Source organism: Aythya fuligula, chromosome 7, assembly GCF_009819795.1.
Source record: "Aythya fuligula isolate bAytFul2 chromosome 7, bAytFul2.pri, whole genome shotgun sequence".
NCBI classification, from domain to species: domain Eukaryota; kingdom Metazoa; phylum Chordata; class Aves; order Anseriformes; family Anatidae; genus Aythya; species Aythya fuligula.
In genome coordinates, this window is record NC_045565.1 from 11,731,668 (window position 1) to 11,753,126 (window position 21,459).

At 41.1% G+C, this 21,459-nt stretch overlaps 1 protein-coding gene across 2 annotated transcripts in view; it reads left to right on the forward strand.

Moving 5' to 3' along the window:
- The window catches only part of RASGEF1A (RasGEF domain family member 1A), a 159,694-nt gene that overhangs the window by 106,184 nt on the left and 32,051 nt on the right, over positions 1-21,459 (forward strand). Inside the window, exon 2 of one of the 2 annotated variants that reach the window (XM_032190963.1) lies at positions 4,132-4,246. The exons of the other annotated variant lie outside the window; for it this stretch is intronic. Coding sequence (XP_032046854.1) covers positions 4,205-4,246 — 42 coding nt within the window. The 5' untranslated portion in view covers positions 4,132-4,204. The remainder of the gene's footprint in view (positions 1-4,131; positions 4,247-21,459) is intronic. 2 annotated transcript variants of the gene reach the window in all.

Below are 21,459 nucleotides of genomic sequence, written 5' to 3' on the forward strand. Positions count from 1 at the left end.
CTGCATATTGAAAAAGCATGACTGTTCTCTTTCACTTTTAACTCTCCCAAGCTGACTTTCAAAATAAGATACAAGTTTCAACATCAAGTAATGCGCAGTAAAAGCACTGTTCCTGCAGTCCTGGCAGCCGTATTTTACAGCAATGGTGGAGCAGCAGAAGAACAGAGCCGCCACCACTTTCTGCAGGCTGTGTTGCTGCCCACCCCATATCAGACCATGCTCCTGTAGGCAGGCTGCCATGGAACAAGCCCCATGTGTACAAGGAGTGGCACAGTTCAGCCCAGCCACAAGAAAATTCTCCTGCTCTAGGTACAGGCCTATATCTATCTGGACCTTTTTGAACCACACGTGCTCAGACTTTCCCTGGGGCTCCTTGCAGCTGCTGGCAGTTGTACGCAGCAGCAGCCACCAGCAGAGCATGCTTCTGTCCACAGGTGCTCTGCTGCTCTGCTCCTGCCACCACTCCCATTGCTGGTGCTGGTGCCATGGGCACCCGACAGTCAGAAAACAGGTTCAGCTCTCGTTTGTGCAATAGCACATACCCATTACAAACACTGCAACTCCATCACAGAGAAGGCTGTAGACTCTGAAGGATCACTGGCTTCCGCAGTAGCAGCCAGCCAACTGTGACCACTCTGTCCTTCAACCTGATGGTGGACTTTCCAAGAACACACACCATGACAGCTTCCTACACATCAAACTATGTATCTTTTGCTAGCCAGCTACTCATCACCCTCAGATATTATGGATCACAAAACTGTTAAGCTCTGTGGATTCCCCATCCCTTTGTAAAGCTTTACCTTCTTTCCATTTTGCTAACAGCAGAGTCAATGGTACTGAGTGACAATAACAAACCGGTACTGAGCATGAGGTGACACCAAGACAACTTTTATCAGCATAACGAACTATAAATCAAAATACAGACACTATGCAGGTACAAAGGAGTGAAATGATATCTATATTCTTATGTTGTTGTGGCCTTGACACCACTTAAAGATCACACTCCATCAAAACCAAACTGCAAGAGTTTGCAGGGTTTTCAGACAGGGACTCTGCCGCCAAGCACTTGGAGCCGACCTTCGCACATGAGAACAGAGGGAAAAAGAAGCGTCTCCTCCCAAAGGCAGTCACCTCCAATGACAAATGAAGGCTATCTCTGTGATTGCAACTCGACACACTAATCACAACCTGCCTCCATAAGGCACCTCTTTTGTTCAACATGTGCAATGACTAGCGGCTTTCTTTGGAAGTAAAGCTCTTCTAATTTTAAACCTGCAGCATATATGGGTCTTTTATATTAGGAAAAATCACAACTGTCTACTCTCAACAATAAACAGCACTAGTTCATTTAAAAACTGTATTTGGGAAATTATTTTTTTATCTTGGCATCATAATATCTCAGGAAGGAAGATGGAGCATAAGAGACATCGCTGTTGTATTCTCTAATACCAAGTATGATCTTCAGTTCTTCAAAAATATCCCCCAAAATTCAGCAATTTCTTTGGGACTTTATTAGCTTCTCTCTTTTCTTTCTTTTTTTTTTTTTTTGGTCCTTTCCCCCAAACAACTATATTCAAGTAAGTGGGAGGATGACGAAGAAAAAAAAAAAGAGAAATTTTCACTCCCACAGCAGTTTCCCACTTCTCCAAAAATAGACACACCGTTTGCTGTGTTTTTACACTTGCTGTAGGTTCCACTACATAGCACTGAGGGGGATGGGGGTTTCCATGCTCTGCACAGGACTGTACTGCAGTATGGGGTTGGCAGGAAACTGCTCTCTTTACAAAAAGGGAAGCTGGCTGCCTGCGTTTTTTGAAGCCACAGCCTGGCTTAACCCTATATGGGCAATCCGGCTTCCTTCAAAACTGAGCCCATCCAGTGTTTTCAGGGGTGAGATGTGGTTGTGAGAAGTAGGGTAAGGAAAGACAGAGCAAGCATGGATCACAGCCACACATGCGCCCAGTTCATAACTCAGCAACTACAGCAGGTCACATATCGCTAGGGCTGAAGGTCAGGAACTTCACGTGGATCCCATTTAAGCTATGGTGAAAAATAGATCTTCTCTGATTCTCAGGCAATAGGTCCTTCTCTAGGCTTTTTGTCATCCTCATAAGTATGAAGGAAAAGCAAGAGCTGCCCTTCCTTGGGAAGTCCGTACATGTGGCATTACGGCACTGCAGGCTTTACTGAACAAGAAATCTTGACAAGGAAACTGCACAAACATAGCTGGTTTCCCAGAAACTGTGTTTACTAATATTGCAACCTAAATACAAACGTGTGCTCTTACTCTATTATGTTCTGACAGCTTCTGCAGCAGGGCTTAAAGAGGCCTGCCAGCAGAGCTCTCAGTTACCTGTATGGAGTCATCCTTGTCCTCAAAGTCCTTAGAGAAGCTCTTCCAAACCAGGAACATAGCTATTCATTGATTTTTGTTTTATTTTATTTTTAAGTACTACAATCAAAACAACATTTTCACTTCAATTTCAGACAAAATCTGGAGCTGTTAGCATGGAATTGGAGCAGCATTTTTGTATCGATCTTTTGAACAAGGAGAAGCCTTGCATCATATAAAAGTAACAGAACAATATTCTGTCCAACTCAAATTGCATTTTTCTAATTACTTGCTTACTTCCTGTATTTCCTTATGTTTAGATAATGACAATCAAAGAAATAACATTTTGTTTCGAAAACAGAGAGTTACTTTAGATTAAAATTGCCAAAATTGAGACCACAGGAGTCCTAGAAGTTTTGCAAAAGTTGGTTTGAAGTAAAGGAGGTCGAACAAGTACTACCTGAAAGCAAAATTAACTGGTGACATCAAACCACTGTGAAACATTCAGGCTTGAAGGTGCAAGCGTATGAAGATTTTGTCCCTAGTTTCTTATGGCTGCCAAGTCACTACCACAGCATTAAACCCTTATATTAATATGAGCAAATGCGCACTCAGTACCAGTAAGGACCATGCGTACAACAGGCACATTGTAGGCACAGCAGGGATCATCTGACAGCAGCCCTCAATCTCCCTTTTCAGTGGTTGCAGCTATAGGCACAACCAGTTTGTGCCCTACTTTAAAAATAAATGACTTTAAAACACATTTTCCTAGCTGTGCTTCCTTAAGAAGGGAAATTTTAATTTTTCAGCCACAGCAGTTCAGTACCCGTCAGTTATTTGGATCAGGAGAGAACAAAAGAAAAAGTTATCCCTAAAAACAAGGCAAAAAAGCTGAGATTACTCTGACACAGAAGTAAATTGAGCTTTTTTCCCCCCTTTCATCATGCCTTTCTTAAAGCTAAGCTATTTTAATTTCATTTTGAGGAAAAAAAATAAAAATAAAAAGCCACAAACAACAGCACCCAACTCAGAATAACAACTTCAAGTTCAAGAAAACTTAAGTCCTACTAAAAGCCTATGGGATTCTGTTACAAAATTGGCCTGTGGCAAATTATCTCTGTATATTGTGTACTCAAATTTGGATTCTCTTCAGTACATTTTATCTCAGGTGCCAAGAGAATGGTTACCAGTTTCTTTGTATCTTTATTCTTATGTCACATTAAAGACAGTTTAGCAGATATTAAAAATATATAGTTAATGATTTATCCATCATTCTGATGAGATATGATTGTGCTGTCACTTCCCTTTGTGCTGCCATAGTACTTCTCAAGAAGAAAGATTTATAATTCTTCTAACACCATAGCTGTGCTAAGGAATAGAATTCTAAATTCCACAGCTTTTGTTAATCGCTTTTCAGCACATACTTTTATAACCAATTTAACAATGTAAATATTATTGATATTATTCTAGATAATGTTTTTCAAGGACTATTACAAGACTAGTGTGTTTTGGTGGTGGTGTTTGTTTTTTTTTTTTTTTTTTTTTTTCCCAGGGACAGTGGGAGGCATTTGTTTTACCCCAAACATGCTCCCAATTCCTTTCCTATTTCTCTTCACCTCGCACTTAGTATCTAAAATTCCGCCTTTTTTGCTATACCAGAATTTGTACTATTTCCTCCTTCTTACGAACCTCACCTCTTTAAAGCTACACGTCAGATCTTATTCTGATTCTATAATGCATTTTCAGTTTAAAATAACAGTCTGTTCTGAATAGTAATCCATTGCACCCGTCATTTTAAGGGGAAGGAGGCAAGACACATGACAAAAATCATAGAGTGAAATAGCTGGAAGTCCACTCACTGGGAAAGGCTGGATGGCAGAACTACTGTGCAATGCTGCTGTAAAGAAATGCAAAGTAAGTATTATTTTACTTCTTACGATTTTTATGTAAAAGTTTCTTTCATATGTGAAAGCACTAGCATAGGCTAATTTCTAGTTAGAGATTTATTTTGTTCAGAAGTCATACTGGGCAGTCTTACACCAGTAATTCCATCCATTTCCATAAATTATGCCATCCTCTTCAGCAATCACCTTTGGACCTTCTTCCTCATTTCCTATGACAATTTCACAGTTTCCCCATTTTCCTTATTTCTACATACTTATTTCTATATCTCTATACAAAATCCAACACAAACAACAACAACAAAGCCAATAGCATGCCATCTTCATTAACCACAAACTAGCATCACCTCTATAGAAAATTCCTTTTGCTATTTTCTGCTTTGCCTCTTCTTGCAATAATTCAAACTGTGGACATATGTGTATACAGAGAATTCACTCTTCGTTGTTATTTTATTTAGCAAAGATACAATACCATGCAGGAAACCCATTCAGGTTTCCATCAAAGTACATCTAGTATTGTTTCTGTATGAGTTAACTGAGCTTCTGAAAAGTACTTGGAATACTGCGGATATTACTGGGCAAAAATTAAGTACAATGAGCGGTCAACTGAAAATTCATTTTGAAGAAAAAAAAAATCCCAACAAACTCAGTTCTAGAGTGTTGGTTCCTAGCTGCCAGATTTCCATGGGAAACACTGCAACTAATTGCCAGATACATGTGTAGGAATTTTATGTGTTCCCCCTAAAGATAATCAAATTGAAACATCTGGGAAATATTGCTCTAAAATCACACCAAGCCAAACCAAAGCCAGAGAGATTCTAGCAGCAACGATATAAGCAGTGGGACAAACAGAAATTCCTGCCCCAAACCTTATTCCTCTCCTTGACCACATTGAAACTCTGCCCTACCCGGCACATGAACTCCTACGGACCTATGTGCAGGGCAGATAGTAGAGCAGCAGTGGCTTGGCTGGAGTTCAAGGGAGGCTGAGGCCGGCGTGGAAGTTCCCAGCCCAGCCACCAGCAGCTGCAGCACATGACACCTACGTAGTGGAAGGCTGGGGCTGTCAGAGTTTCCTCTCGTGCGCAACCTTCAGCAGCACTTTCAGTTTTCCTGGGGTATAACTGGCATGGAAACCACAGCACCCGCCAGAGCCACCAGCACACTCCGCCCGAGCGCGGAGGGGACGCGGAGTGGCGGCACGGCAGGGAGGGCCTTGGGCACCCATAGAGACCCAGCTGTGAGCAGAGATGCTCCTGCCGACCCCGGTAAGTTCAGCACGGCACCATACCTCCTGCTCCCCTTTCAGGGGACACAAATGTCTCTGGGCAAATGAGGGTGAGAGCAGATCCTCCTCCTGCGGGGATGGCAGCGAGCTCTTGGGTGGCTAGCCATGCATGGGTGTTTAATATGATGGTAAAGGGAAAGTACATTTTAAATGTGATGCAGTTTGTATATTTATTGGTGGTTCTGTGTGTTATATTATGCTTAGATTGTATATAATCATTGAATCATTCGGGTCGGAAGGGACCCTTGGCGAAGGGAATCTGTAAGGATTCTGTGGTGTTGGCTTTGTGCAATATTGCTGTGGAGAAAAAAAAACAGCGGTTGATATTTTGTGCTACTGTGGTACATAAGTATTTCTTCCTCTTGCTGCCAGTGTGGGATACCAGAAAAGACAGAAGGAGTGGTGTGAACAGACGTTCACTGAGTGTGGCGGGTCAGCATTGCACAGGCAGGTTTAAAGCCATGCGGTACCTCAAGGGGTGTTTAGCTCCCGGGGGTGCTTCAATTTGCCTTCGGGGGTCTGTCCATCCCAGACCCGGAGCATCAACCAGCAGGATTCAGATATTCAAGTAAGAGTTCGGTATGCTGGGACAAAGATTTCATTCTCAGCCCCATTTTTTTCCTCTGGTTAATTAATTAATTAAACAAATGAAGGGCAACAGCAAGCAATGAAGTAATCCTTCTGTCAGCTTGTACAACCAAATAAATATTTTCCTTCAGACCAAGACATAGCAGGTTTTGGTACAACAAAATGAAAACAATTGGAAAGTGAGAGCTTATTTTCAGATGTGAGAATTGCCATCCCCAGAAGATGTTGTTCATGGGACAGAAGTTGTCCAGAACAACTTCTGCTAGATTGAAAATGCTATCCTAGTGCTTTACAGGGGAGGGATGGTTCTGCTGCAGCCAGCAAGGTCCCGCGCAGAGTTTCTCAGTCTGGTGAATTTAAGCTTTAAGTGGATTGGTAGGGACCTGATGCACATAAGCCATGCAATCCCTTGAGAAACGATTTTCAAATTAACTAATAAGATATTGTACTGCTTATAGCTTATTAGACAGAAACAGTGAGCAGCAATACTAATAGCTACTATGCCTGGGATTTAAGAGTTGGATTTAGCTGTCATGTCCGTAATTCTTATTGCACTGGTTGTGTAAAGGAGTAGGTGAGAAGAGGGTTTAGTTTCATATTAAGGAAAGTAAAAAGGCTCTACAGCAACGTAATTGCAGGATTAGTAAAAAGTATAAGGCAGCTTTGCTCCACTATTTACACGTCAAGGTAATTTATGGAAATCCTCATACAGAAAACTTCAGTAATTGAAAATAAGAGTAAGCTGTTTCTGAATCTCAAGTTAAAGGACAAGCAAAATTATTTTTCATGTTAAAATATAATGTGTAGAGAAGAATGGTAAATTTTCACAAGATACTTTAAAGGTCATCTCCCCAGGGTAAAAGGAACAAGATATGAGAGCTTCTTGACCAACAGTAATAGCTATGATAGTAATCAATCTGCAGGCCTGTAGATATCCAAACTACAAGCTCACAAGATTTCTACACAAGACCATTTTGACACTAATTGCCATTCATCCTGCAGTGGAAAGTTAAGGCTAAAGGGGCAGAGCAACCAAACACCTTGAGAATAACCTGGTACAGGAGCATCACAATACGTGGACAACACGTAAGAACAGAAAAAACATAAAGACAACAGACAACAGGAGTCGAAATATGAAGGGGCTCAGCAGACCCAACAGGGTAGAGATACTAGGCTGATTAGAATTGAAGGTAGAAATGGTCAAATTTGATGACAATATATAAAACCCTGAGCGCAGAGAGTGAATCTTTAGCAAAGACATCATCTCAAAACTAGAAAAACACAAGCTTTTGAGATTGCACAACAGAATGCATCACTGAAGGTGACCAAAGTAGCAAAGGGAAGAAACCAGGCAGCTAAATTTATGAGCAACTAGTGGAACAAGTAATCTAATTGCATGTGATAGCAAAAAGAGGCAATTCACAATAAAATAAAGAGCCATTACAGAGGACCAAAGTTAAAGTGCTCTGCCTGGAATACATATGAGGCCAATGACTACTGCTTTCTAAGTCATGAAGCCAATTTCACAACCTTACCAGCTCTCCTAATACACACGACAAGTTAGAGGAGCTAAATGAAACAAACTGTTCACATGAAAATGAAGGTAACTAAAATAACTATTTGATGTTTGAGGCGTAGGTAAGGACCTTTAGTTTCAACCTTTAGCTGCGATCCAAATGGAGACGGATTACCCTTTTGTGACAAAGCCATCCTCGCACAAGCCCTTGCACAACTTCTCTCCTGTCCTAAGGAGGCACAGATCAACCTCGCTGTCACATCCCATTAAGAGCAGAGCTGATAAAATGCACTGGGATTCCAAGGTGACACAGCTGCTTTCATTACATTTGTCACAATATTGATTAGATTAGGTCTGAAGCCCATCTTTGGCCTGCTGCTGACCCATCGCATCTCTAGGGAAATTCTGTGGAGTGGGAAACAGAATTGAAAACTACTAGAACAACAGAGATGTTCAAGATGGTTACAGCTCATGGGACTGACATTGGTGTGACACGTGCTGATTTTTACTAACTATGCATCCTAATCCATTAATCCCCAACTAGACAACTAAATATTATGTTATCATCTCATTCACAGTAGTTAGCTTTTGGGAGCTCAATAACATCAGAAGAACACACTAAATATTTTTGCTTCATTCACTGGAGTAAATATTAATAACAAAGTGCTGCATAGATCATTTTGACCACCAAACTTTTAAAAAGCAAATAAAAAGCAGTAGGTGTTCTCTCTGTGGAGCTTTATAGTGTATCATCTGTCTTCTGCAGGATATTCAGTTGTAGCTATTATATTGCATGCAGCATAGCTGGTGATGTTTCAGCTTGGAGAATTGTGCAGCTGAGCTGTGCGGCACCCAGTCAAGCACAGCAGCACACAGCTAAGCACCCTTATGTCTGTTCTCATGTTTTCAACAGGCTATACTTACTGCCATTAAATATTTCCAATGTAACACATGCCCTTTCATTGATGTAGCCTTTGTATGTGGCAGATTTGACAGTTCAGAAGGCACAAAGGACTACTTTGAATTGCTAAATATGCTTCATGTTTTGGACAGCATGGACACCAGAGAGAGTTTTTTTTATTTTTCCTTTTTAAGCATGAGATCATTTTTTCTTCTCTTTCACGTGGGGGTTACCCTTATAAATACCATCGGCAGGCACATCTGAACTACAAGGAGCCTGAGCAATAAGTTCAGTAAATGTCATTCCTTTTCCCCATGCCTTTACCTCCCACATGTAGCGCCCACTCCTCTGACAGCGCCACGATGGTTTCTTTTTTCCTCTGTCCAAGTGTTCCCCTTCTCATCATCTTCATACTGCTGTACCAAATACCACAGCTAAATAGTTAGCACCCTGTAAGTAAAATAAACATTCCTATCTGCAGCAGGGAAATTGCAGTACACCCATCGTGCCCTGCAACAAAGCCCAAGACTAGCTGACAGGCAGCCTGCTGCGGACCACCACTGTCCAGAGCAGCTTCTGCATGCTCTGAAGGATGCAGCAACATGAAGCAGACCAAGCCGTGCACTGTTATGATTAACATAACAGGGTGTTACAGCTAGATCCTGCATTTATTTTATTTCCATGGGAGTGGGGGAAAAAAAAAAAAAAAAAAGAAAAGAAAAAAAAAGAAACCTGTAATTTTCCTCTACATAAAACTATAAAACTTTGCAACCTTAATGTACCTGTGGCAGTATATGTTTCAGGTTGCTATTTTGATCCTTTTCAAAGCTGTTAAACTTTCTTCAAAATTAAGTCTAGGAAATTGTTTTGCCCTGTTCTTAACCTGGTCGTACTTTTTTCACTCAGAAAGAAGGAGCATAACTTTTCTTAATAAAATCCTAGATTTTTTTATATTAATATTAAATTAATATTAAATCTACAAGACGCTCAAACAACTGCTTTTCAGAATTTTGCCTATTATTACTGTGCATACATCAATTAAGATTCTGTGAAAGCCTTCACATCCTCAAACTATGGTTTGCACCCTAAGAATATGAAAGAACCAAACTTCTAAGAATTGCCTGGTGACAGATAGGTGGTCAATTTTTTCCACTTTAAGGGCTGAAAACTTTGCAGGGTGGTTTCAGCCAGAATTAGAGTTTTCCTCGAAAGGGTACAGGTTACGTCCCAAAGAAATATGTTCAGAAGATCCTCTCCAGAGTTGTCAGACAACGTTCTCTAATTATACTAAACGTGTTCCACTTACACTTTTGCCCTTGTTTTTAAACACAAGTAGTACAGCAGCCACAGCCCTTAAAAGTTACACATTAAAAATTTTCTGAGTGTAGACCAAAAGAAAAGTGACCATCCCTTGATACAATACATAATTTTAAAATTTTTTTGTTGTACATTTTAAACAGTCATTTCTTTTTGCACAAAATAGACCCACAATCTAAGAGGACACTGCCTTGAAACTCATCATTTATATTGACATGGGAAGCACCTTTCTCTCCTCTGAGAAAGAACCAGGCCAATGTGTGGGTGGAGAGAAGAAGTTCTGACAAGGTTTAAATGACCTACTTCATCATCCTCTTTTCCACACCCGCTCCTTACACACAACCCTTCCCCAGCTCATCCATCTCTCCTGCCGTTCCCTTCACAGCATGTTCCCCTCTCCCTGCCTCATCCTCTTCTCCATGCTAACCTGGACATGCTGTCTTGTGTCCCATTCTTAATTCCATTCCTTCCCTATCAGTCTCTGACCTCCTCATCACCACTGCTGGGTCTGGTTACAAGAGCAGGATCTACCCCTGCTCCTTGCCCACCCCTCTGCTGGTCTGCATGGGCAGGTCAGGCTGGAACCATGCACACAGCCTTGACAGAGCTGCTCCTGCCAGCTGGGGGTCTGCATCCCAGGAATGAGAAATGTTAGCTGAAGGCAGACTGATAGCTCTTGCAGTTCGGGTTTGTAGATCACAGACTAAACCAGAAATGGACTTGACATAGTTGGTTCTGTCTGACAGTTTCTAACGGGGCTTTCCGCTACAATAACAGAAAGCTAAGGCACCCTACAACTCAGCTGGCAGTCCGCTGCAGCAATTTGCTACTAGCATACTTCAGAAGGAAGCCAGAAAAAAGAGGGTGGAGATGCAAAAAGCAATGTCATTCTTCTGGACTACGAGCAGCTCACTTGTGTGGGATGCCCTCCACTCCCCGGTGACCATTTCTGCCACACACAGTCCAAGGTGTAAGCATGTACCCTGCCCGCGCTCCCTTCTCACCTGCAGAGAGCTTGCAAGTCAAGTTTAAAGAGTACAGCAGAGCACATGAAAAGAAGTGTACAGGAACCCACTTCTTTGAAAATGCTGACACTTTGGAGGATGAAAGAGGCTTGAAATCTCCAAAGTTCCAGCCTCATGGGCACTAAAATATCCCTTGAAAAGAAAAGAAACAGGAGAAGGAAAGAAAAAGCACATCTCCGTATTTAGAAGTTCATATATTTAAGTCTCTTGAGGAAGGAAATGGGTTAGGAAACTGACAGTGAAAAATACCAGATTTGAAACGCTGAAAATAAATCTGATTTTCTGATACAAGTTTTAATTCTTTTTAAAACGAGAAACAGGCCTTAAAATGTAATAAAAACAATTCACAAAACCCAAACCCAATACGATTTAGCCACTAAAGGGCAAGAAGTTAGGAAAACACATGCTAGGAATAGTCTGGCCAAAATTTAATTTGCTTTCAGAGACTACATGTTCACCATCAACAGCGGGCATCCCATTGCTGTTCCTGCTACCAAGCAATAACGGGAATGAACGCCGCTCATTTGTTATGCAAGACACAGACGGCCTTATAGTGCAGAGCAACTGAAGCTTTAACCTTGTAAAACAAGTCTCTCGGTAACACATACAATTGTTTTAGCCAAACTGGATTTTTTGAGAATAATTTTGGAAAAACAGCCATAATGCATCTCGGGTAGCATTATTTATCTCATGTGCTGACAATGCCTGCAGAGATAGTGTGGAATAACACATACGGCTCGCTTTGATATTCATTTGCAATGAGAAGAGCAAGTCTGTGCTGTTCATAGGGAGAGGGCAGTTGGGACAGGGAAGGAGCAGCTCCAGACATTGCATCTCTAAAGGTCTTCACAGAAGAGTAAGGATGCACAGTAAATAAATAGCTGAAGTTTAAAGAACAGACTAGAAGCAAATAAAACTTTGCCTCCTGCAAAACAATAGCGTAAATAATGGTTCAGGAATTATATTAGAGTGTGATGGCTTTTTCTGTAGACTAATGACACCCAGGAGAAAAGAGTCTCTGCTTTGAATGAGAACATCAAATTTGATTTGTGTAGCCTAAACCAATAAATAATCATCTCTTAATTTAGACAGATCTGTACAAAAGCAGAATCCTCACATTTTAATTGCGGATCAGACAGTAAAAAGCAAACAAAGAAGTTGGGCAGTCCTTGAGCGTATGAAAGGGAAGAATCTGCACGAGGCAGATCTCTTTGGTAATTAATCATGGCAAATTGACAGGCATTGCATCTGCTCAGCACCTTCCAGCACCGTGACTTAGAGCCGCCCTGTGAAAGCCGCTCACAGCTCCTTTCTTAACAGGCAGCTTGCACTGAAGGGAAGGGCGACTTGTCAGTGGGCCGAGGGCAGGACTGAGAGCTTCAGCTACCACTGCACAAAGATAACATCTCAGAGACTTTCTGGGTATTGGAGCTTGCCCTAGCCACTTGGTACTTCCTCAGCACACAGCAACAACCTGACAACCACGTCCGTTGTCAGGGAGCTGAGGCCGGCAGAGGGGAAGGCAGCAGAGGCCACAAGCAGGCGCACCCTGGGACGTGAGAGTCCTGTGGCCTCCAGGCCCGGCCTTGCTCGTGGCCCTGTGCCCCTGCAGCAGCAAGCCCAGCTCTCACTGTGCGCTCACTGAGCAGCTCTGTTCGGCACCACGGTCACTGGCGAATGCCCTGACCCCTGACTAGTTGATCTCTGCAGCAGCAGAACAGAAGGCGAAGGCTGGCAGAGCCCAAGTTTTGGATTGGTGTAAAGCAAGGACCTTCCTGTGCGGCAGTACCACACCTTGCAGAGCTGTTCGTGTGAGTAAACACAGGCCTTTCCCCAACCCCAAAGATCCCCATTAGCCTTTTCTCAAATTTAGGAGTAATAAAAAAGCAAGCAGGTAACTGATCCAACACAACCATATGTAATTCAAAGGATAACCTGAAAATCCAGAGCAGCCCACATGGCAGTAAAAGAGTTTTAATCAATTCTGAAAGAGTGAGAATAGAGAAGGGAGATAACAACAGCGTTCAGTTTAGTTTCTACCAGGCAGAATTTAAAAGAGCCTGAACCCTTTTCCCTTAGAAAACTGAAATAGGAGAACAAGTTTTGTGTGAGAACAAGTTCACACTTCTGTGAACTGCTGTGGGTCTGGGACCCCTGAGACACACCAGTGCCATTTTAGTTACCATAAGGAGCTTCGGCTGTGCCTAGGAGGTTTGTTCATCATGGCGAGATAACTGGAAAAACCCTGAGACAAGCACAATGCTGCACTGTCAGGGCCTGAAAAACCTCTGCACTTCCAGAGGCACAAAGCCAAGACAGACTGCAAAATGGGTGATGAATGCTGGGATAAAGCCGGGGTTTGGGAAGCAAGAAGCAGCAGGTCAAAGGCCAGGGCCACCCATGCTCTCCTTCCACCCCGTGCGCTGTCCCTGCTGGCTCTGCCCGCACACCAAGCCAGGGCTGCCGACTGCCACCACAATGCCAGCCAGGGCTGGGCACTCGCTGTTTCAGCACTTTGCCTGGAGTAGAGGGGAACAGCAAGTCTGTTTCTCTGTGCTGGCAGTGCAAAGAGAGTAGTTTTATGCATCGTGTTTTGCAAGGGGCAGCACACAGGCAGAGAGCGAGGCTGGGCAGCCGAGGGGCACGCAGTCCCCAGGGAGGCAGGCAGCGGCGGCAGGCCACAGCTCACTCCTTCGGTATGAAAGGATGGCAGGGAGTGAAAGGGCATTCTTTTACAAAACTAACAGGCAGAGAAAGGTCCTGCAAGCACCTCATACCCTGGTTGTGAGCACTCACAAGAGCTATTTAAATCAGTAAGCAGTCAGCACCCACAGGAATTAACACCACGGGCGCAGAAGCTCAGATGCACACCCTCTAGATGTTCTTTTCTACCAGGGAAATTTTCACTCCACGCAGCTTGTTTTAGCAAGTTATCTGTTGTTAATTCAAGAATTCTAGGTATTTTTCACTCATTCACTTTCAGTTATTCAGTCCTCAAGGCATACATACTATTAACATAGAATAACATACACAGCTCAACAATCAAAATATTATTTTCCTCTTTCTTATGTATGACTTTTTCCTCCTCCCTCCACCAGGGAAACAAATGGAAAGTATTCACTATAACACCAGAAAAAGTTAACTTGTAGTGGGATGGATCTAAAGACTGACAGAAGCCTGAATATAGCCATTCACCATAGCTGCTTACATATTACAAGAACTAAATTGTCTGATGTCAAGGCACTATCAAAACCTAGCTGATAGTCAGCTACATCCAGTCTATAGAGCATGCGTTCCTCATCAATTCACATTCCCACACACAAAGCATCTTCCCCCTTACTTGTTGCAGGCAAAGTCATTTATGTTCACATGTGACCATAGCAGCAACGCTAACAAAACTCTGGTCCCTAGGCTAAGGTATTATTTATGAGATCATCCACTGAATAGCAGCTGGGTACTTGCTCCCTGCATCTTGGGACCCAGCCAACAGATGTTACACATAATACCTTTCCTCACTGATTTGTCCTCTCATTGACAGTAACATTGACAGTCTCATTGACAGTTTCTTTAACATCACAGACATAGTTTAGACATAGTCATAGTAAAAATATACGTTTATGTTTTGAAATCCTGACAAAGACTGCCTTTCCTTTTCTGACAACACATGGCGTGACAATATATATAATTGCTGATGTGGTGGGGTGCTGAGGTCAGATTAATATTTATGATCAAGAATTAGTGGGGGGAAAAAAATCAGCTAATAAATTCCCCCAAACTAAGCAGGTATCATGATTCATTCAAGTATGAAGCATGTTAGGCTAATGAAGTTTTTTACCAAACTAGAGCAAAGTTTCAGGAGCTAAGGATGATTTTTAGGTGGCAAAGTAGCTTGGACCAGAAGAGCAGCAGCTCTTCTGTTTGGAGCTTTGCATTAGATTTTTCAGGGTTTATTTTAACCCCTAAAAACTCAAAACAAAACTCCTTGGGTGTGGACTGAAACAAGAGGTTTGAGTGAAAAGACTGGGCGGAAACCACTGAGACTGAAAGCCAAAACGAGCACTTGGGCCTGTGCTGTGCACACGCCTGGCAAGCCTGACGCAAGTGTTCATTTTCCTTGTCTGTAATTCTAAGCCAACTAATTTACCCTAAGAGCTTTCACTGTAAACAAGGGTCTGGGGGCCAGGGACAGGAGGGAATTAATCTGAAGTGGCACCTCCTGATGAGGAAATAAAGATCAGAAACCTTGGGATCTGCTTGTGCAAGAAGAGCAGGGAAATTACCTTTGAGCGTTTGATTTTCAAGAGATGAAGGAGGGAAAGAGCGAAACGGAACTGTGGCCATGGGGGGAAATTTATGAGAAATGCAAGTTGTGTGGTTGAGGCAGCCTCGGGGAGTGCTGAGAGGTTTCAGAAGGTGGACAGATTCCTTTCTCATTAATGAAGGGGCCCTGACTCTGGATCCACTGAGCTCTCTTCGAGTGGAGGGCTATTCAGCAATCTCTTTTGATTGAAAGCATGAGCCTGCTGCTCAAGAGCTCCTGGAAGCTTTCCTTTTAATGAGGAGCTGGGGGAAAGGAGGGGGGGGGGGGCGCGATGGCTGGAGGAGGGGAAGGAAAAGATGGGTAGCAAAAGCGCTGGTAGCTGGACATGGGGCTTGAAGGGATTTGCAGGACGGGTCTCTGGGGGAAGGTTAAAAACTTACAAGGTAAGTGACGCCTTGCCCAGGCTGACTTTTTGCTTGCTGTTCACTGAAAACTTCTCTGCATCTTCAATCCATCCTCAGCCTCCTAATTTCTCATCATTTTTATCAAATCAGTTATTCTGCTAGCACTGAACTTAAAAAGAGAAAAATGCTGATTTTCAGATTTTGCCTAGTTGATATAAGCTATTTGAGTAATGTTTAAATATATACATATATAAACAAAATCCTGATCATCTTCACTGCTGCAAGAGGGAACATGCAGCTTGCTGTTCTGACTTGTGCACAGCCGTGAGCTCTCATCAGACTTTGTGTGGGCTTGAAATGCTCTTTTAGTCCTCTGCAGCTGAAAGCTGAACACACATTATCACTAAAAAGGATATGAAAGATGGTGCTGGGACATTTGCCATAAATATACAGGAATGCTCCTCAAAGCAATCAGGAATGTGAACAGATTAGTAGCTAGCGCAGTTTTGAGGATTGTACTGCCAGATAGCTGTTTCTGTTGAAGGTTACAATTTTATATTAAAAAATTACAAAAAACACTTGAAACAAATTCACACCTGTTGCACATGTCCATGATATTTACTTGTTTGTAAGTGAGCTGCAACAGAGTGTGTTTAAGCACTGACATTTACTTTAGAAGGACAGAATCTTAAGTCATGTATTCAAACAATTTGGACGTAATTGCCTCAATGGATTTTAAGGTATTTAAGGCATAAAAGAGCCTAAATTAAAAATAATATGAAATGTCATTATAATGACTATACCAGCAGTGCAAGTACTTCCAGTACTTCCTTTGTGACGCAAAGTGTAAAGTATTCAATTTTAAAGACCCAGTTGATGCTTTTACAAGGTATAATGTTATTAGTGTTTAACTTAGTAGTCAAATCTTTCAAAAGCAATATAGCTACAGAAAATGCTTTAAACTCACTCACTTGTGGCCAAATCTGTTGAAGCCCAAAGTCTTCCGCTATTTCAGTGTTTGGACCAATCCATAATGGGAACTTCTGGGAGTGGTTATTGTCCTCCCCAGAGACAAACTCTACATTATTTTAACCTCCTGTGACATTCCAAACCACATCTCAGACCAGAGTTTGCAAACCCAACTGAGGATACAATTTTATTTGCATTTATAAAACCAGCATGGATTTACCTCATCGGCTCCCCAGCTAGCACACAACAATGCACAAAGTTAGAGTCTTCTCAGACATGGCTCTCAAAGAAAAGCTGAACTGTTAACTACTGGAGCTCTGTGGCCACACAGATGCTTGTGTATATACATGTAGGATTGAGCTCAAAGTCTGATAAAACCCACAATGACACATAATTTACATGAATTAAAACAGTGTCACAGAAAAACTAGAGCTACCATTTTCAAAAGCATACTTGAGAACAGTTGAGCATGATTAAACATCCCTCCCTTTCCATTTTAACCACTTCAGTGCTCCAAAAACCAATTGCAAAAGATCTCATTTTATTCAAAATGAGAAACCAAAGTACTACATAGGAATAAGTAAAACTAGCTAATTAATAACTACTTTCTAAAAACAAGTAGGTGATTTTTAAGCAAGTACTTTACTGCCCAAAAGGTATGGTACAAACCATTCTTGGGAAAGGACAAAAAAAACAAACACACATATTTTCAATTATTTGTTTATCAACAATAAGAAAAAAATGAAAGGCACAGAGAAGAGCAGGGGCATATTTATAAAGCAAGGGATTAAATTTTCAGTTATATCTGCTAATACTACTGGTGTCTATAGATGTGTGCATTCAGTTTACACAGCATTTTGCTAGCTTTTATCAGCTGCCAAGGAGGATATATCAACCTCTTGCAGTCTGCAATCACTTTGTTGATTACTTTCTAAACTGAGCAGAGATCTTGGTGGGAAACTGAATGGGAAGTTCAAGATAAATCTAAGCACTGCCTGTGTGTGTTGACCTGGGGTTCAGTGCTGTGATGTCTGGAGTGCTATGATCTCAGTTTGGTGGAACTCCTAGGTGTGTAGGATATTAAGTCACATTGACAGACAATATTATCTAGGGAGTAACAAAATATGAGCAAAATCTTTTATTTTATTTTATTTTATTTTATTTTATTTTATTTTATTTTATTTTATTTTATTTTTCTAGGCACATTAATGAGACGGTTTGTGTCCACATTTAAAACAAAATACATACAGAATCTGATTTTAAGGGTCGAGCATGTCATCACTAAGAGAAATGTTTTAGAAGGAAAAAATGTAATGAAGAAAGATGAGGCCATTTACCTCAGTGATGAAAATGGAGACCTATGACTGTAGAAAATAATGATATGGGTTATTACAAATTATACAGTAGAGCACTTGAGTGCTTAATATGATAATCCACCCAAACCAGTTCTCAACATTTCATACATTGCAAATGTTAGGAGGCAGATGCTAGTGAGAGGCTGCTCGTAACTGCCACTACCTTGCAGGACAATGGCGCGCTGTAACGTTTGTGAGGTTGTATGAAGCATATAAATCAGTCAGATTTTAACAACTGTACTCATAAAATATTTAGAAAACTTCAAACAGGAATTAGGCATGTGATGTACTTGAGCCTTTACAAGTTTCCTTCATTTGATGTGATCAAAATCACGCCAAGCACAACACGAAGCAGTTCAAGCAGCCCTCCTTAGCCCAGGTCTAAGCCCTGCTCTCCCCAAAGTTTCAGATGCTCGGTTATCTCCCACTCCTGCAGGAGAACCCATGCGTCTGATTACTTTCTGAGTTTCTTGGGCAGCAAGTGCTATTTCAAGCCATAAACTTTCTGCACATCAAAGGCTAATCGGGCAAAGCAGGACTTCACACTCTGCTTCGTCCCAAGCAGATCACTTAGCAAATCCCACAGCTTGAAAAGCAAATATCTTCTGATTCTCACTGCACTACTCACCAGTCCACCTGAATTTGGGCTGAGCTTAGAGAGGCAAGGAGGAAACAGGTGCATGCAGAACTAAAACAAATAACAGATACGTGGAGGTGTTGATGATTCCTGCTAACAGTCTTACAGCACCAAAGGAAAAGGGGTGATTAGGTAACTCTGATGACCTACCTTGACTCGGGGATTTACTTAAAACCTGCTTAAATTAGTTCTGTTGCCTACAAGGAGTTTTGGACCAAGACCCAGATATGCAGCATTGGACATGATAACCTAGTTCACCACTCCAATGAGATCATTGTGATTATTTAAAAAATCATTTATTTTTGAAAGAATGGGGAATGTCCCAACATCACTAGCAAAAAAAAGCACCTCCTTTAAAACACATGCATACATACACTGCAAGAATGATGCTGTTTGCCGACTTCACACTCTTTGATGTGTGAACGTATGAGACAATTGGAGACATTCCAATTATCTCCAGTTCAAAGTTAGGCCAAAATTAGAAGCAGCTATGAATAATGTATTAGGTTTTAGTGAAAACAGCTATGCTGAGTAGAATAAAGATGAAAGTTTATCTTACTTGTGAATATGTGAAATAGGTGAATATGTGAAACAGGTAAGCAGCACTGCTGCCTTAGACAGAGCTGTTTGGAACTGCACATCCTCAGAAGTTCAATTAACAAAACATGTCAAAACAGAGTTTTGTGACAGGTTATAAATTGCTTTCAAATGCACTTCTGATGTTTTCAGAGTAGTACTGGAAGCTTATCTTTCCAGTGAAACCTCCTCTAACTTCTTTATGTGGCTTTTCAGAAGCAATAACCATGTCAGACCTATTATCATTTGCCACTGCAGGCTAGAAGTTGTTTCCTGGTCAGAAGGTGTATCCTGAGAGGCTTCTTAGCCAGTACCGCAATACAGTGAGACAGATCCTCAAAGGGTGCTAAGCAGTCTCTTTCCATTAATTTCAGCAAACTTAGCGATTTGCTAAAAATCTAGTATTTTAAGTAAGGAATAAACTACTTCCAGTTAGAAAAGCTTCTAGATAGACAAGCTGTTCTTGCTTAGATGTCTACCTTATGTACCAGATAGATGCCCAGTAGGTATTCCAGCATTGCCTTCTATTATTGCAATTCTGCTTTGTGGACTTTGTGAAAAAAGATCGAACCTCAGAAGATGATCATGAGAGTGCAGGCTGTAGAATGAGAAGATAAATATAGGTACTTCTTTGGTTTTGCATTCTAAGAAACCTGGTTTTCCACTCATTACCCCACATACTCATGTTCTTTTTGAGTAATTGGAAGGAAGCCTTTTTGGTAAGGCAATGGTTACCACTTGGGCATGGTCAGCAATAAGGACCACACATCTTTGATAAGAGTATCTGACAACAGGCCAGAGATTATTTTTCTTTGTTTTGCATATAAAGTTATCTGTACCGTTATTTACAGATGCCCTTGCTGACATCCTGTGTTGCTTTCCTTCACTGACTTCAGTTTAAGTTTGCTAGTGGTTTTCAAACCATAAAAATGAAGTCATTGTATAAAACAATCCCACATTCACTAGGTTTTATTAGCAGTAAACAAGCTTTAGCAACAATAAAAATTGTATCAGTCAACAGACTCACTGGGGATTACAAAACAATAAAGAACATATTTCAACAAACAAATTTGTAGCACATCTTATAGAAGTTAGTTAATGTACCAGCTAGTATGAAATATTTTCCACAAATATCATGTAATGCCAGGGCAATTGTAGATTTTCATTTACTTTGGAAAATAACCACCAATACAAACCATTAGTGTACAGAGAGCTTTTTCCTCTTTTGCCATAAAATTTCAATTCAATTTCCCAGAACCAAACTGTTCTACTTGAACAAACCCTCCTTTATGTCACCAGGCGTAGATGGTAGATGACGTCAAACACCTACCCCTCTAACAAGAGCATGCAGCAATTCCTCCTGCATCACCCAATTTTTATGCCAACGAAACATAGCAGATCCAATAAGCAGCATGGAAGTAAGCACAATGCCATTTATCTCCTTTTCTGGGCTTGTCTTGCGCAAAGTAGAATACAACAAGGAATCGTACAGCCTACGTATCTCAGTGATGTGAAACAGATTGCTGTGTAATCATAGGAGTAATTTGCCTACAATGTTCTATATTATGCTCATAACCATCCTTGGAAAACCATAAAACAAGGGAATATAGTGTCTCCAGTTAAGTAGAGTGTTTATAAAAAACTTAGGTTGAACACATAAAGCATTTCTGCATCTCGCTGATTAAGATATAGGCTAGACTTCATTAATGAATTTGAAAAGATCACTATTCAAGTAAATTAATGCATTTGCAATACTTCATGTGAACCAAGTTGCATTTTTCACTTCAGGATTAGGCTGCCTGATAATCTTTCAGTTAGATCTATAGCACAACTAACTCCCAGCGGAGTGGCTTGTCAGTTTGGAATTTCTAGCTCATCTTCGCCGCGCACATATCCTGTGGGAGAAGCTAGTGAAAACAGAGCAAACTAGAAAATGCTTATATGGAATTATTCTCCTACACAAGGAAAAAATAATCTAATTATCAGTGTTATCAATCACTAGTGCAACACAGTTAAGTAATTATTTTTAAATAGTTACATTTGAACGCAAGGCATCTGGACATCAGTTTCCTGCACGTAGATCTTACAGAAATGTAAGAGTACTGTCTGATCAAAATTCCCTTACAACTATGAAAATTAAGGCTGTCCAGGAAATCTGCAATAGCACAGAAGAGCATACAAAGCTTTTACTTTTATGCCACCAGCTCAAGTCTCACTCAGACAGTAAGCAACCACATACCAGTTCAGAAGGCAAACCAGCACAAGGGAAGTAAAAAAAAAAAAAAAAAAAAAAAAAACACTTCCATTCTTACTATCCAAAGTAATTTAAAACTTACTTTTGGTTACCTTTATTATTATTATTATCATGCAATATACATGATTGTATGAG